This window comes from Trachurus japonicus, chromosome 8 (assembly GCF_045865225.1).
Source record: "Trachurus japonicus isolate A0001 chromosome 8, Traja_1.0".
NCBI classification, from domain to species: domain Eukaryota; kingdom Metazoa; phylum Chordata; class Actinopteri; order Carangiformes; family Carangidae; genus Trachurus; species Trachurus japonicus.
The window spans coordinates 13,348,913-13,366,068 of NC_140914.1; the positions used below are offsets into that span (position 1 = coordinate 13,348,913).

The 17,156-nt window shown below is 41.3% G+C and overlaps 1 protein-coding gene across 3 annotated transcripts; it reads right to left on the reverse strand.

Moving 5' to 3' along the window:
- Positions 1-410: 410 nt before the first annotated feature.
- Positions 411-16,729, reverse strand: trip10a (thyroid hormone receptor interactor 10a). Of its 3 annotated transcripts, none has more exons than XM_085783952.1 (15): positions 16,403-16,729; positions 11,309-11,424; positions 10,667-10,723; positions 9,854-10,001; positions 8,978-9,040; positions 8,392-8,496; positions 8,107-8,235; positions 7,496-7,642; positions 7,175-7,363; positions 4,508-4,672; positions 3,457-3,566; positions 3,044-3,176; positions 2,334-2,422; positions 2,104-2,237; positions 411-1,981 (listed from the first exon to the last, which is right to left on the reverse strand). In XM_085783952.1, the coding sequence occupies exons 1-15, from the start codon at positions 16,424-16,426 to the stop codon at positions 1,830-1,832; spliced, it is 1,761 nt and encodes a 586-aa protein (XP_085640078.1). In that variant the 5' UTR covers positions 16,427-16,729; the 3' UTR covers positions 411-1,829. The 3 variants fall into 3 exon arrangements, with proteins under 3 accessions (XP_085640078.1, XP_085640079.1, XP_085640080.1); XM_085783953.1 differs by lacking the exon at positions 4,508-4,672 and adding an exon at positions 4,207-4,230 and having other exon boundaries at positions 16,403-16,723; XM_085783954.1 differs by lacking the exon at positions 4,508-4,672 and having other exon boundaries at positions 16,403-16,723.
- Between the last annotated feature and the right edge of the window lie 427 nt (positions 16,730-17,156).

The following is a 17,156-nucleotide window of genomic DNA, read 5'->3' on the forward strand; positions in this document are numbered from 1 at the left end:
TAGATATGTGGTAATGAAGACAGGTATGCAGATATGCTCTGTTCCTCATTTTCCTTTTAATGAATGAACACAAGGTAATTGCAAAAAAAAAAAAAGGTTTAGGTTTGAGAGACTATAAACACCACTAACTAAATGTGTAAATTAAATGTTAAACTATGCTGTGAGTTGACTGAACGTAATTGTCCCGTGATAAAACATGATCATTTTTGTGCACAACACAACTAAATCAAATATGGACATGAAGAAGAAAATACAGGTTTTGAATATGAAATTCATACTTCAATGGTCTGTATGGGTATAAATTCTAATTCATAAAAATAATTCAAGAAATCACACAATATTCACAGAACAAGCAGAAACCATGTTTGTTTCAAATATTTATTTTCCAAGGCCAGAAATGACATACCCACTTCTAACTTTGAAATGTGCTTTGCATTTATTAAGTCTTGAAAAAAAAGAAATATCTTATGCAAAAATGGTATATACACAATGCTTTTAACCAGAAAGGCACCAAAGACACACAAGCAGTTACTGCTTCTTGCTGGCTCAGTAACAAGTAAAAACAAGACGTGGATCAACTTGAAAAGATGTGAAGTAAATCCAAACAAAGCAAATACATCATCACGAAGGTAGTAAGAGATCTTTAGTTTTCTCTCACAATGTAACTATCTTTATTTGAATGGTTAAAAAGCTAATAAGACAATAGTGGTGTTGTGATAGCTAAAATATATATTATTTATTACATAAATACAATAGTCTTAATGTAGCACATTTTATGTGTGCATTATTTACTCCCTTTTGTGGCTACAAACTGTCCACTATGTGTGCAAGGGGATAAGAAAAATGTGAGAACATCCTTAATACAAAGTACAACAAGAAAAATATTATTTATAGAACATACACATTTGTAATAAATTATTTTTAGTACAATTTCCAGGTTGTAATTATTAGAAAACAACAGCTACTGTATTTCCTTGTTACTGCTATGGACCAAAGATAATGATGATATGGCTGTGATTGTCTCAACGTTAAAAATGTTTTGTACTGTTGTGTGCATGTGATTTACCATGACAGGAGAGCCGTTCACACCTTTGATCACACAAATGGCTGAAAACCATAAGTGACATATTCCTCCCCCCGAAAACCTCAGGATATCGTGTCCAGCCGCAGGCAAAGTGACGGTGCTGCACATCTTCACAAGTGCTATTAAAGCTAGAAAGTGGCACACATGAGACGGAAATGAAAATGCAACAGATTATATTCTACGTTCAGCGGCGGAGCGGGCTATCATGGGTCAGAGCAGGTCAGTTTTTGTCTGAATATCTAGGTAAACAGGTGAGGTAACTTCCTCCTAAGTATTCCTGGTATTAACACTCAGTGTAAAAAATGGCAGCAGCACTCCTCTTCCTCCCCCCTCTCTACTTATTCCTCTCACATTCAAAAGCTAAGCCTTTTCAGCCTGTGAAAGAGCCAAGCACTTGTATCATGATGGTACCTAAGATCCATGCGACACTTATTAACCAAAATCAAAAAAATTACTGTGACATGCAATCAAAATGAAACTAACCCTGTGGTTTAGGCGGCTTAGGTAGCTGGGATTACAATAATGTAATGTGAGTGATAAGAAACAAACCATTATCGCCATTCCTCTTCTAATATGGGGCACTTATCTCAAGAAATCAAAGCATCTTATTTGATCCCTTCCTGGATACACCAGTGGTCTCGCCCAGAGTGCTGTGGCTTCTTTGCGACTGGTCCCACGGGAAGAACTGCACACAGTTTTCTGATGTGTTAATCACTTCCTCAGCTGTTCCTCAGACGTGTGACTGTCATTTGTTTAGAGTGATAGTGACATAAGATGTAGGTATGTAGCCTTCATCTCCATTGCTTCTACGGACACGGGTCCAGCCGTCGCCCTTGTCCTCCTCAACCACAGACAGCACCTCCCCCTCCTGCATAGAAATGGTCCCTTCACTGGCACCTGAAATGGGAAAAGACAAAGTCAGTGGAGGCAAATATCCCTCTGCTACTTTATGTTATGCAAGACTACAGAAGCCTGGTTTCTTCCCATACATTGTTCTAATACTCATGTGGATCACATACCAGGGAAGTTGTACATTGCTGTGCAGTTCCCAATAGGAGCGGTTAATTCATCATCTTCAAAGTCATCATCAAACTCTGCATAAATGGCTTGGGAGGAATCAGGAGTGCTTTCATCAGAGTGAGCTCCATGAGGGCTTCAGAGAGAGAGAAAATAACATAGGTTTTCTGCGCAGCATCAACAACATCTCAGTGTGTCAATCATCATGTCTGTTAGTAGATAATAGTGTTACCTTTGTACATCATGAGCTCCATTATTGTTGAATGCGTGACTTTTATAACGCAACGTGTCCCCTCGACCTCCTGCTTCAGCCAGCCAAGTCTACACAAGAGAAGATAGATATACAATGACAAGGAGGATAAGGCAGTTCATTTACTAATAGATACGCCTAGTCATGTTATGAAGAGGAATGCCATTACTGATGCAGACTGAAGAAATCAAGTGCCTGCTCTTATTATTCGAGCAGCAGCCTTAACCATTGTCTCATTCACATCATGTTTTATCCTTGCCTAAGCTCTGCTAAACAAAAAGTCCAAACAAACAAAAAGGAAGTTACTAAAACAAAGAACAAATATGGACTGACCCCATAGCTGAGCAGCTATTGTGTCGTGAAAAGCCCAAAGCAGCATGTCGCTGGTTTGACCTCTAGCTGGCCAAACCGCTTAATGCATGTTGCCCTATTCTGTCTCTCCCTGTGTCCTGTCTATCTACACTACAGTTGCCAGATAAAAGCAAAAATGTCCAAATAGTAACTAAAAAAAGAAGACATGTGTACATATTAATAATCGATGGCCTAATTACCTCATGATATAATAGATTATATAAACACCTAACGATTTTATATTAATTATAAGAATTAACTGCTGAGTCTTATGACATCATGACATGAACAAATGAGGGGCTCATAATGATAAATGACATCGTCAGAGACGTCATAATTACCTCATACTTGTTCACCTCTCCTCTGAGCCGCTCTATATTCTGGGATGTCTGGCTGATTTGGGAAGCCAGACTGGCAGGGTCTCCCATTTGAGGATTTTTCTCATAAACATCTTTCATCTTCCCCAGGGCCTCACTGAAGAGCGGCGAGAGAGAGTGAGAACGAGAGAAGAAAGGAACAAGAGAGGAAGAGGGAAAGTGACTTTCAGTAGAGAACCGGTTCCCTGCAGAGCTCAGGGCTGGGTAAACAATTCAAACGCTCACAGAGGCACCACAGACTTGTACACACTGGTGTGCACTGCATGAATGTTATATCCAACAACCCCTCCACCCCGCCCTCCCCACCAGAGAGGTTCTAACAGGGATGGTTATTAATACGCAGAAGAATTCCCACATATACACACACAAACACACACCTCTGATCTACTTCCTTTTGCAATTCCTTGCAAATTTCCTCCAGTTTCTGTTGCAACCTCTTCCTGCGCTGCTCAGGAGGAAGATGTGCGAAGTCCTCCGTCACAGTGGGCTGCAAAAGGTCACAGGAAGGGTGGATTAACACTGAGCTTACTCTTACTCTAAAAGCAGCAGTTTCACATCAACAGTAACCACGATAACGGACATGTCTCAGGAAATCCAGCATGTAGTTTGTGTTCAGCTCAAGGAACAACATGATTTGACTGATGGTTTTAAAAACACTTCTTCATATATCATAGTTATGCATGAATGCAACAGTGAGCTGAACCCAAAACCACCACCCATGGACAAACAAATATAGCACACTCTTAACACGCCCCATTATGTTATATTTGAACTCCAATAAATAAAGTCACGGTTGGAAAATATAACACAACAAAGTGCACAGAAAATACAGACTTTAAAAGGACATCAAATTGAGACTGGATTATGAATTGATCATTTTTCCCTATGTGCTACCATCCAACCATTCCTCCCTTGCTCCACCACCAGGTGGCCACCTCTTCAAAACAAACAAGTCTTGCCACATGACATGATGTCGGACTACAGTCATCTGAACACAGAAACCCCAGCAGTAGAGTTTTGTGAGGGGACAATTAGTATAATAATGATGAGTTGTTGTAATGGAAAGGTGGCCATTTTTAAGTGTTTCACAGCTGAGACCCCCACACCACATGTGTTGTCCATATTACCGTAATCCTTTCTGGAGTAAATTTCTGAGGAGAAAAGAAACAGTATGTGTATAGAAAAATCTCACCATATCCTTAACAGTGGTTCCTCATCCCCAAAAGGTTGCTGACTACAAGTTACTAACACACAGATGTTGATTCATTGTGAGCAGTGAGAGCTATGTCACATTATCTAAGTCCTGAAAATGTGAATCGTCTGAGGAATTCAGTGAGTGTCGCAGAGGCAGGAGCACAGGAGGATGTGCGAGCCCCGATGGGTGGAGGTCCCCGCCGGGCACGCGAACCCTCTCCTCTGGTGACTCACCGATCTCCTGAGCGTCCGGAACGAAGAGATTCTGGGTTTGACTGTCTTATTGATCTCCTTCAAACAGTACGACAGGGGGTCCCGGCCAAACTTGGGGGAAGGGGGTCCGTTAGCAGGTGAGGGGGCAGGGGGTGTGGAGAAAGGTGGGAGCGTGGAGGGAGAGAGCTGGGTTGGGAATGAGACCAAAGTACCAGCACCCGAGGCATGAGATATGCAGGCGTAGGGTGATGTACGGGGGGGGGGGATAGGGGAGGGGGAGATGGAAGGATGGGAAAAAAAGAGGGAAGACAAAAACAAACAAGGTGACAAGGGAAAGAAAAAGACACCGTCAACACCTTAAAGCACACCACAAAGCCAGGAAGACAACACTGGAGCAAACCCAGCACACGAGCCCAGAGAGCAAGAAAGCCCAAACACACATCTGTCTCTGTGGCTCTTGTTAAAAACGAAAAAAAAAACACACAAAAACCACACTGCAAGCAACCAACCACAGCTCTCAACCAGCAGCACAGCAGCCCAACACCTGCAGTCACACCTACTCCAGGTTGAAGGGCAGAGTGAGCCACAATGAGGAACTGGGGTAGGTCAACAGGGCTAAACCAAACCTGAACTTCTTTTTTGTAAAATAAAACTTTTTACACGCTAACTCTTTAATGTAGTTTTACTCATCATAGGTTGTTTTTCGCTCCCCAGCCTCATTGCAGAGACTCTGCAAAGACACAACTTTATGACTAATAGGACGTCACTGACTTGGAAGTGAAAATGAAGATGAAAGTTGAAGAAGTGTCTCCTAAACTATACACTGTAAATATAAGCTGTATTTATGAGATGCATTTTGGTACAGGTTTGACCAACATGAGGCCAGGATGCACACACAGCTAATGATGACTACGATGGTGACTAATGGACACATTCATCTGGATTTCACTCCCAAATAAGTGGCCCAGTATGATGGGTAAAAGTGGGCTTCTTTCAATATCACTGCTGGGGTGTCATAAAAATATAATTGCAAATTTCCCAGAGTTTAAGCCGTTACACATTCGAGCAGGGTTGCAGTAAAAGTATAAATGACATGTATAATGAATCAAACAGTGAAAATTAGACCCCTGTTATAAAAGAAAAAAAAAACTTTCCCTTAGCTAAATTTGCAAAGTTAATCATTAGAATTCAGTTTGAAATCTGTGCTATCTCCCAGTCTGATCTTTATAGATGAAATATTAATTCATATATCAGTGCAGTTCTTATTAATAGCCTGCTTAATTAGCATAGAGGAAGAGTTCTTATAGATTTTTTTGGGATGTGACTCTTTGAAAGAGGTCAACTTGCAAACATGGCAGAGGGAACTACTGTAAAACCTCTGTTTCAGCTATATGTCTATGTGGGAAGGTGGGGGTGGGCTCTATTAGTTTAAGTATATAGGAGGCTGATACCCTGTAGCCTCCAACAGTGAATGTCTAAAACAGCCCCACAACAAGGTCCCCTGTGTAAATACTGAGTGCTGCAAGTACAACACTATTATTATGTGAACATCTACTGGCTAGGTGCTAGTTTTCTTGAGAGTTATGGGGTTCTAAATACAGAGCTGTTAAGAATGGAAATGTTTCAGGACCAGGCATAAACCAAAAGCTCACTCAAGCCGATATAGTCAGCCTCCTATTCATACTGCTACAGGCCTAATTGGGAGAGCATGACTGATGACACAGAGCAGTGTGCCACACACATACACAGAACAGGAAGAGTGCACAGCAGAGCACGGCCATTGAGACATGCAGAGAGAAGAGAGGCGCTGAACAAGCAAACACTGCAGGGAGGAAAGAAGGGATCGTTTAGTGCTGGGACTGGAGGAGGGGGGACCATTAGCTGGTTAGTGGTCAGCCTCTCAAATCACCATTTTAATTTTGGACCTCGGCAAGCGTGCTCCGTCGTTTACATTGCAGTGAGGCGCCTCTTGATCCAAGAAGATACTCAAGAGCGTAATAGAAACATGTCAGTGTTGACATTTTAGCATGGATGTGTGGTTGGCCCTGATCTAGTTTTTCTGACCTGGTAAACCTGGTGTCATCCCAGTGTTGCTACAAAGATTTTATTGTGGTGAGAGACATAATGCTAGGTTCTGGCCAATATAATGGAAGCAGTGTGTTTGTGTATCCCTGTAGAGGAAAATTCAATATTGTTTGGGCCCTGTGCTGATGAAAGCACAAGCACAGCAGAATGCTGACTGCCAGTTGACCTATTGGAAACCACGTTGCAGAGAGAGGGAGGGTGTGGGAGGGGGCAAGGTTTATTCACTCGCAGCCAGGGACAGAGTCATGCAAAGGACCTTTTCTAGAAGTGCTGGGGTGTGCGTCAGTTCATGTGTAATATAATAAAAGAGGTTCATGCATTATTATCCTGAACTTTAGAGATGAGAGGGTGGTGTGTTTGCATGTAGCCACAACCACGGGTCCGTCAGGAGTGCTCTCTGTAGAGGGGATTTCCTGCCTCTGCCTACTGGTTCTGTGGCTCAAACAGTCCCACTAATCTGATTGGTTGCCAACCTGCAGATTTCCAAACCTGCCGTCATTGATCATCGATGCCAACTCATTCATTTCACACGTTTCATAACACAAAATATGAGACCATATCATTATGCTAATTTGACCTATACGCTTGCGTGAAATGTCCTACCTTACTCCTTTTGCTGAAAAGCCAAAAGTTTTTGCCCTTGTTCTTTCCCAGAAGGTCCATGGGGCCTTTGGGTGTACCCAGGCTGCTGTCAGAGGAGGCACGGTTGATGCCCTGACTGTAGTCCTCAAACTCCAAATCTCCTGGTCGTTCAAAGCCTGATTTGTTCTGCTCTATTACAACCATGGAGTCCTGCATTAGATGCAATTTTGGATAAGAGCAATTGAGAGTTATTATCAAACAGATGCACAAATAAAACAAATGGGCTGCAAAAAGCCATGCTGCACTTTGAAATCCATTTAGTATATGTTGAGGCCGACTCACATTCTTCTCATTAACATTAGTGCCAGCTTTAGTAATGCCTTCCAGGCACTTGCCAATGATAGGCATCACATGCTTCTCTGTGTCTGAGAACAAGATGTAGCCTTGCGCCAACTTCTGTACTCGCCTCTCATCCAGATCCTGTAGTTTCTAGTGAACACATAACAACAGCTGCTCAGATTAAGTCATAAGTAGCTTCATACATATCCCACAATACAATGTGTATCTCAATATAAAGTAGATAATATGATATTTCTATGGCACAGGACTTCCTTTGAGACAAATATAACACTGAAGTTAAGGACTGAAGTTAAGCTGTTTTTGATTATGAAACTGAAAACTTAAAACACGAAGCATGCATGTCAATATGTGAACCAAACTATCTGATTGAACAGCAACACAAAGTTAACAAAAACTCAAATGTTGGCATCAATATAAACATGATCCGAACTGTTACCAACATGGTTCATAATAAATCATTTATAACAGACACCCACACAAACCTAGCTAACTAAATGACTAACGGCATCAGTTATCACTCTATCACATATTAACAACTCCAATAAATGATGATTGTAAGAATATAATCATGTTGCAGTATTCAGTTCACTTACATTGAAGATGAGTGGCATATCATTAAAATAGAACTGGTTCTGTTCCTTGTTATACTTCTGAAGCTGAGCAGCATAGTCGTTCTTACACTCCTCTGCTACATGGGCTCTCATGTGAGCCTGCTGTTTGGCCTGCAACCACACACAGACACACACACACACACACACACACACACACACACGGACATGTATATACACACACGACAGGTTAGCCAGTTTCATCTGAATCTACTTTGATTGTGTGAAATAGCCCTTATCATGGACATTTACCCCTCCCTCCCTCATTACTTTTTCAACATCTGCTTTTGTTGCATTGATGTCTTGATCGGTCTTCTCTGCGTACTGCGCTGCACGCTCTGCTTCTCTCCACTCCCTCTCAAAGCGCTTTTTACTCTGGCATGGAGAAAGAAATGAAAGAGAAAAATAGAGAGACCATGTTCATTTCATCCAGTAAAGTAGGGTCACTGCCTGAATGAAATATGAGAAGGTTCTACTATTTTGGGCAAAAGATTTATTTTTACTGCCTTTTTTGAAAAAGATGGATCGGGGAGGTTTTAGGCTTCGGGATCAGAAGATTTCCATCACTAAATAGGTCCTGGATTGATGATACAAGTCCAAAACTGAGACCTGCTTTCCATTCTATCCAAGTGTTTTTACTACAGACAAATATAGTCATCTGACTGACCACACTGCTTATGCAATCCTTCTCTTCCAAAGATTACTACTTTCCCTAATTAACCCAACATACAGAAAAAAAGACTACAGAAACAAGTCGTGCTTATTATAATTTAAAATGTTGTGGCACATCAAACGTATAGGGAAAATGTAATTTAGAAAACCTTTCAATCTTTCAAAATCCTAACATTGGACTTACACTGTCGAGCTGCTTGTAGGTGCTCTCCAAACTCTGCTGGGCCTTCTTGGCCTCCATGAGATACTGCAAACATTCATAAAAATAGACAGAGTGAGACACGACTCAGATGGCAGAGGGTGGGACAGCCATGTGTAGGGTCAGACAGAGAATAAACAATGACCTCCTAAAGTCCTACAACACAACAGACAAGACAACAAACACCAGTGTGTCTGCTTGAGACATCACGTCTGCAGCACAAGCCTGTACACGGCTGCAGTGTTCTGCAATCCAGTGGGACTGAGCCAAAGCATTCCTCATAGAGAAATGGCACACCAGCGCTCGAACCACGCTTCTCCCAGGAGACACAGTAAGGCTTCCTTCCTGCCGCAACAGTGAGATGTCCACTCCTTTAAATCTCCAACTTTTCCCCTCCCACCCTTCACACTCCAGCTCACTGGTGTGTGCTGTGTACTCCAAATGAAAATCCCATCTGGCCTGTTGTCAGACGGGTGTTGAATATGATACAGCAGGCGCATACCAGCATGCTAGTGTGTACGCACAGTTCAAATATAAGTGTGTCTGTGTATTTCATTCATACCACAGATTGAACGCAGCTCAAAATAAAGAAGGAAATTAAAAATGACCCAAATCTCCACAACACAACATGATTGACAAGCTACAGTTGAAACTGTATTAAAGGGCTGACGACAAGGCTGTGGAAAAAGTTCATCTAATGAGCCTGGACGCTGTAGTATGCTAAATATTTGGCCTTGAATGCCATTTTATCTGTAGAAATTCACCACATTCAATTGATTTGGAGTGTACTGGTTGCTGCAGAGAGGGATCTCACACAACCCAACCCAGGACACCAACTGTACCTTTTCACATCAAACTCACCGTCTTTCGCTCCTGCTTGAGCTCCTGTAGGTACTTGGTGAGATCAATGCAAATGTTCATCATCATGTTCTCAGCAATCAGCTCTCTCTGCCCGGCGTAGTCGTTCATCTCATTTAGGATGTCCAAAAAAGACTGGTAGCTGGATAGCCTACCATTCAAAGGAAGGGAGAGGGAAGGGTGGAGAGATAAGGACAAAGTGATAGAGGCACTGATAACGTGATAAATAGGCAGGCTCCAAAAAGAAGTCAACACTGGGCCAAGTTGAGATAAGAAGCTGCCTGATTCCTGCTTCCTTCTAGGGTCATTTAAATGGCTCCAACAGCAGCACCACACTACAGCATAGATCACGCTAATAACACAATGATTCCTATCAGTTTGAAGCATGATATTATTTTTTATGAGTTTATGAGTTATGAGTTTTGTTTGTGTCCCTCAGTGAGCACTGCACAAAAAGCTATTTGGGGCAAGTGGCAATCCAAATTAGACCCAGTCAGCCCAATTCTACCTGACACTGCTTCACAGCTGATCATATTCATCAATATACTGCCTGTTGAAACTACTCTATGAGAACTGCTCTGTGCCAACCAGTATAACTGCAGGCCAATTAGCTAAACAATGAGTTGAAGTCAAGGGGGAGACAGAGATTTGGGTGGTAATTCTTTGTAGGTTCATCACTACATGTGACAACTTTCATGTTGTATGCTTTTTAAAAAAAAAAAAAAAAACAATATAAAAAATATATATCACACTTAGTTATTAGTGACAGTTTAATTCATGAATCTGTTTTCATAAAAAAAAACAAGAATGTCTCACCTGCACTCTGGTTCATCTTTGCTGCTTCGTTTTATGTTAAATTTCTTGGAAAGGTTCCTGTGGGCAATGAAAGTGCATCAAGCAAGTGGTGAACAAATGCTTCACAAATTCTCACTGGGGAATGGGTGAAAAGATGGATGACAGCTCATTATATAACAAAACTGTTCTTCTTCTTCTTTTTCTGTCCACTAACTGTTTTCATACAATAGAATTTTAAAACAACAGTCCACTTATGAACATATTACAATAGCTGTTCTTCCTTCTTTCTCTCTCCCTCTGACCACATCCTGTCTGTCATGCGCCAGTCTGCTCCCACTTCCTCTCCTCTCCGCCAAAGCCCAGCGCTACAACAGATGTGAGCCGTGCAGACTGGGAAGACAACTGGGAGACGGAGCACCGAGGACGAGGAGGGAAAGAGCGAGAGAGTGAGCACACTGCAGCTGGAGAATGAGGCCAGTGTTTCACAGACAAGTTAGATTCTGTCCCAAAGTAGTCATAAGACCCCACAAACATTTCATACACAGCCTTTCAACATGCACCCATGCAAACACAAGCAAACACCCACTGACCAGGGCAACACACTCGCAGAGAGGCATTGGAGGCAGATATGCACTGGAGAACAACAACAAGAGCGAGGCCTACCTCAGTTGTTTAGCATAGTTTTGCTCAATCTCTGTCCTCTCCTTCACAAATTTCACATACTTCTCCACAAGCTCCAGGCCAGACTGCGTGTGCCTCTCAATGATGTCATATTGGTCCTGGGGAAAGAAGCATGAGAGACAAATAAGGGAAAGATATCAAGGTATCACGTGGCGGTATATGAAACATGTGTTGGTTTCTGCAGAATAACTACGTTCTTCTGCTCTGGGTTTGAGGTCATCTAGAAGAATCATGAATGGAGGGGCAATAAACTAAACACGTCAAGGTTTGTTCCTGCATGTTGGATTCCACAAATGCTCTCCACATGTGCAGAAAATCTTGGCGACGGTCTCTTGACTTCCGCTCAGCTTTAACTCATGAGGCACCTCTGTTGTCCCAGAAAGAAGACAGAAGAAGGACAAAGGGTCACCAGGGGTCACAACCCTCTTCGCAGGAAGAAGGTGGTGCTCTCCTGATACATTGTTCTGTGTCAAGTTTTAAATGACTTCAAGTGAGCGTTAGAGAGCCCTTATTAACGTGGATCTTTGACCCAGTTCATGTCTGTTTCATTCACAGCTGATTTGCTGACTTTTCTTTTTCAGATTCCTCGGTATGAAGGAGGTATATTGTGTTTCTCTTCCTCTTTCACCATCTCTTGCTCTGTCTTGCACTTTGCAACACCTACAAGCTCAAACAAGTCTGTTAATAGTGAAAGATGAAATCTGCACTGATCTTTCTTCACTCATTCTGCACTCAGAACAATTCCCCTAAGTGTTCTTTGCTGCTGCCTTAACTAAAGTGAGGGGGGGTTGAAAAGGGGGATTTCTGACAAGCTGGGCCATGTTCTTCCGTACCCCTCCTGCCCTTCAGGTAAAACAAAAGAGACAAAACCCAAATGAATGAGACAGAGTTTAGCCTAATTACAGAACACAGTTAAAAGGTTAAGAAAGAGGCCTGCAATCCATCACCACAATAACACCCAACCAATAGGCAGACTGGGGCTTTAATTCAGTTCCATTAATTATGGAGCAGACGCGACGATAGTCGATACAGCCAACTTAAAGCTACAGATTTTCCAATTTTGCAAAGGTGCTTGTGTTAACAACTGATTTTCTTTTTCGTTTTCTTTAACGACTGAAACCCAAGCAGTGACTGTGGTGCAGTTCACTATACATCCCAGTGTAACATGGAAGGATACAGTGGATGAGGAATGTTAGAAGGACATTTATATGCATTAGATGCGCTATAATAATAATAATAATGTTCATTTACACAGCACTGGACAGTCAATGTGGAAATACAGTGCCATCAACTTTTAGCCACAGTTACAGATTAATGGTCAAATGCTGCATCAGGGCAATGGGGAGGACTGACATGTCTGAATTATTATATATTGTAGGCTTTCAATTATTTTATGATGACCTTTCCTATTATGAAAAGACCATGATAGCAGAGAAGGAAAGTTATATACTTTCTCAACTCTTGATACAGTCAGTTTGCATAGATAAGTTCTGTATTTGCATATTCAGGTTCTGGCCTGTGCAGTGTGCAAAACAGGTCAACTATTGTGGAGATTGATGAGGAGTTGTTAGGTGTAGTCTCTGTGTAAGTTGAGCAGTGGATCTCCAAACCAGTACTTTGTCTCCCACTCAAAGCAACTCAGTAAGTGTGTAGTGTACAAACACTGAGTCCCAATCCAGTATTTGCACAACCCTACACAGCACAACTTAAATATGCAGACTTGATGTTGACAAGCTTTATCAGACTCAAGTGTGATATGCTTGATAATTCTTCTGTATTAAATTAAAATATCCTGCGAAACAGCTGTGCAGGATACTCATACTCTGTCTTTATAAATTGTAATAAGTAGTTTGTTTGTTTTTTAAAGGTCAATGTCCTGCCACCTTTCTTTTTAATTTTCATTAGTCATATATTTCATAACATTACATGAGTTAATAAAATCCCACTGTGATGTCAACACACAGTGTCTCTTTCTTACTGGCTTTTCTTCCAAGGGTAAAATTGCATTTTGAAAATAATTCACAGGAAGTAGCTTTGTTGATCAATCTACCTCCTTATGATAACACTCCTTTGTGACTTATCTCATACTAAACTAGATAAGTTGTTTTCCAAGATGTTCTTTAAGATGATCACGCTCCACTTCACTGTATCTGTTACACAGATCATCTCTATAAAAGAGACAACTATATTTTACCCAAAACATCCATACCCGTTGTGTAATGTTATGTAAATACATGTCATATATGTGTTTATGTATTATATGATAACCTGACCTGAACAGCAGCTCGCACAACAGCCTAAGACACTCAAAGACACAGATTCTCTCACTCTTCAAAAATATAAGAAATGTCTGAAGCAGAATCAAAACTGATAAATAAAAACTTCCAAGTAATAACTTGTGTCATGTGGTACATTCAAATGTAAAACCTCAAAAAATACCCTGGGTTGTATATTTCCTCTTATTCTGACAAAGTGGCTATCTGTTCAAATGATATGGGACTTTTGGGAACAATATAAGGAAGTAAAAAAATTTAGGTAGCTGTTGAATCGGCCAATTATTCCTCATGTTTACCTAAACACAAGTCTCTGTCAGTCCAACAGTGTTGTGAGCAAACCAAAAACTGAAGAACGTAACATTAAGATGATGTTTATCTAGTAGACAACCAATAATAGAAGTAGTAGTTCACTTTGAAGGCACAAAAAATAGTTTTTATCGCACAACACATATGCCGATACTGATGTTTCTTAAAAAGGCAAGAATCAGCCAACAAAATTATCATTCTGAGTCTGTTCTCTCTATGTAGGTAAAATATGTCATGTTTTTTAGGGTTAAATGCAGAATTAGAGGACGACCTTTGGATGAACTTTCAGTGTGAGCTCCTTTAAACGGCACAAAACTGATAATAGGTCTGATAAAGTCTGATAATCTCTATAAATTAACTGTGACTGCTTCATTCCAAACAAGAGTGCCCCAATTAGAAAAGCCAACTTCATTAAAACTGTCTTAAAATACATCAAAATAGCTTTCAAGGACATACAGTAGTCTGTGTCTAGTCAAACACCAGTAGCTGTCAGACCGCTGCAATTTATCACCGTCCAAAGCCACAGTCAAAATCATCTTTATATGTCCCTGTAGATTGGGTTTGTACTGGAATAATTTTCATAAATCATAAATGGTTATATATGAAATTACTCCTGACAGCTATAAAATGGAATATCTTGTACTTCAATAAATACCATGGAGAAAAGTAGCTTCAACCACATGCCACTGCCACATAACTTGTAGTCACGCTGAAAGTCATGGAGCTACAAGACTTAGGTGGATGTTTCAGCCTTGAGTCACCCTGTCCTCAAGAAAATAAAGGGCCTGGCACTGCAGGACCTGCCACAGTAGTTCTCAGGGTCGGCCTGGTAGTACTCACTATCGCAGCTAATGCTTAGACACTGATCTTCCACTCGGCAAACTTGTGCCTTAAAATAGCCACTGGATTAACGACAATCAGGGGACAGATGCCATAGAGCTGATTTGGCTGACAGGATGACTCTCGGCCAAACATTAACAGAACCAATTATGCCTACAGGGCTTTGTCTGACCAGACAGGTGACGATACAGTATGGGAAAAACATAAAACAATTTTGACTTCATCATCTATATTTCGAAGTCTGAAGATTGAATATAGGCTTTTACGTGGGGAGTTTCCTCTAAAATGAGTGAAACAACTTTATGTAATGAACAGGAAAGACTGCTATACAAAGATAAAGCCTCTGATTAATACTGGGGTATACGGATGTTTCTCTGACTCAATCAAAGTAGGGCAAAACTAATTAGGCTGTTGCACCAGCACATACGAATGGAAAAGGGACAGGGGGAGAGGCCTAGGGGGAGCCTCTGTAATGAGGTCACAACCTCCCTATCCTCATCTTTGCAATGCTCCATTTTACATATTGAGGTTCCCTGAAAAAAATGCATTCGTTTGCAAATGTGTGACTTCATCTCTGCCATACAGTGCATGGACAGTCGTCAAGGAAGCATGTTACATGGTGGAGTATTATAGAATTACTTTCAGTTCTGGACTATGCCCTTACTTTTGCTAGATGTTAACAAACTCACCACTGTGGTTTGTTTTGACCCGGTAAACAGTGTCCAAATGACCCACTGTACTAGTTTACTTTAATTACTGGGTCAAATGAGCCTAATAAAAGAGAGCACAGATCCTAAGGCAGCAGTCAATGCAACACTTGACCCTTTCACACTAAATTGGGAAATCACTAACTCATGAAATCTGTGCACTGTTTGTTGAATGAATAATCAGGCCACTCAGGTGGACAGAGGCGGCACTTCAGCAGCGATGAAGCCTGTTGTCAAGGCAAATGACAGCATCTGATTTCATCTCTATGGCAGCAAGGTGTGCCAGACTGTAAACAATCGAAGAGCCCACTCGGTATGCAGCACACCTCAGCACACTCATAGAACAAATTGTATCTTTGCCACTGTATTGGGCTTATTAGGCTATTGTACTTAAATCTCCAAACACTTGATACATTCAACTTTTTGTTATGTTTCTTTTTGCATGTGATGCAATTGGCTAAATAAGGCAGAAAAACTAATCCCTTTACAAAGATATCTGAATTTAAGTAACTCTCCAGCTTTGCCTCGGGCACTGCAGACAACCCCACTACATGACGTTAGGCTACATCTTTCCTGTGAGGGGGAGAAAAAAAAACTTTGGAGTAACACAGGAGAAAACCAAACTAGCGACAATGATCCTACATTAAGTTAATAATGCGCTCAACTCTCCTCAGATGCAACATGTTGGCAAAAGGAGCCTCCACTAACCCAGTCTTTGTTTGGACTACTTCAAGGACAAGAAAACTGTCCGAAAATGGAACCGTGTTCGTGAATGCAACGTTTTGCAACCACAACAGCCGAGCAGAGCCGAACTAAGTTTCACCGCTCTTTTCGGGAACACTTATCCCACTCATATGGGGATTTAGGTGCTGTCTTTTGCTTTTTGAGCGAACACTACTCGGAGAAATGCATTGTCACAACACTATTATCGAAGATGCTGGACTCACCCAGAGCTCTGTTCCCCAGTCCATGTTCAGCTTGTTGGCCAAGCCGCCTGACCACCCCCGAATACAAAGAACTTCTCCAAAGTTATCCCAGCGGCAGCCCGGAGGACGGCCCTGGCGATGAGTTTATAATCCCGGGGTGATAAATCAGTCGTAACCACTACGGACTTCGGTTTTGTTTCATTCAACAATTAATATAAACCAACATCATCATTAACCAATTAACCCGGTCTGGCAGTCGTTTGTCTAGTTTGTCCAAATATTTTTCATAGCGAAGCAAAGAGGGATAAACTAGCTTTCATATCCGCGTCACTCCCAAATCCTAAATCTTAAAGGGGCAGTGCACTGAACCGCACACGACACAGGCCTCACAAGTGAAATAGTGGGCCACATCCTGAATCTCCCTGCTGCTTCAAATTACATTTTTGTTTGTTTTGTTAGGGTTTTTTTTTTTTCACAGTCATAGTCACACTGCTACTACACCAAGCTACTGACAGAGCATCTTATAAATTCCCCAGCATGAATTAATTCATGCTATAACAAGCTGACTGATGTTGGCAGATTTACCAATTCACACTGAGTTATTCAAGCCATGAGCATGAATGACTTGTTTTTGTTTGTTTTGTTTAATCTGCTGATTACAGTAGGATTTATCTGAAACCAAGACAACTTATTTACCACATAAGTTCTCAGTCTGACAAAAATATCTTTTTTTTTTTTTTTTGCACATCCAACATTTGAACAGGATTAGAATGTA

Coding starts and splice junctions, on each gene's coding strand:
- trip10a (XM_085783952.1), bottom strand. CDS start 16,426: ATGGACTGGGGAACAGAGCTCTGG. Junction 10,002..10,666: donor AAAGATGAACCAGAGTGCAG/GTGAGACATTCT, acceptor TTTGAATGGTAG/GCTATCCAGCTACCAGTCTT. Junction 7,364..7,495: donor CTAATGTTAATGAGAAGAAT/GTGAGTCGGCCT, acceptor CATCTAATGCAG/GACTCCATGGTTGTAATAGA.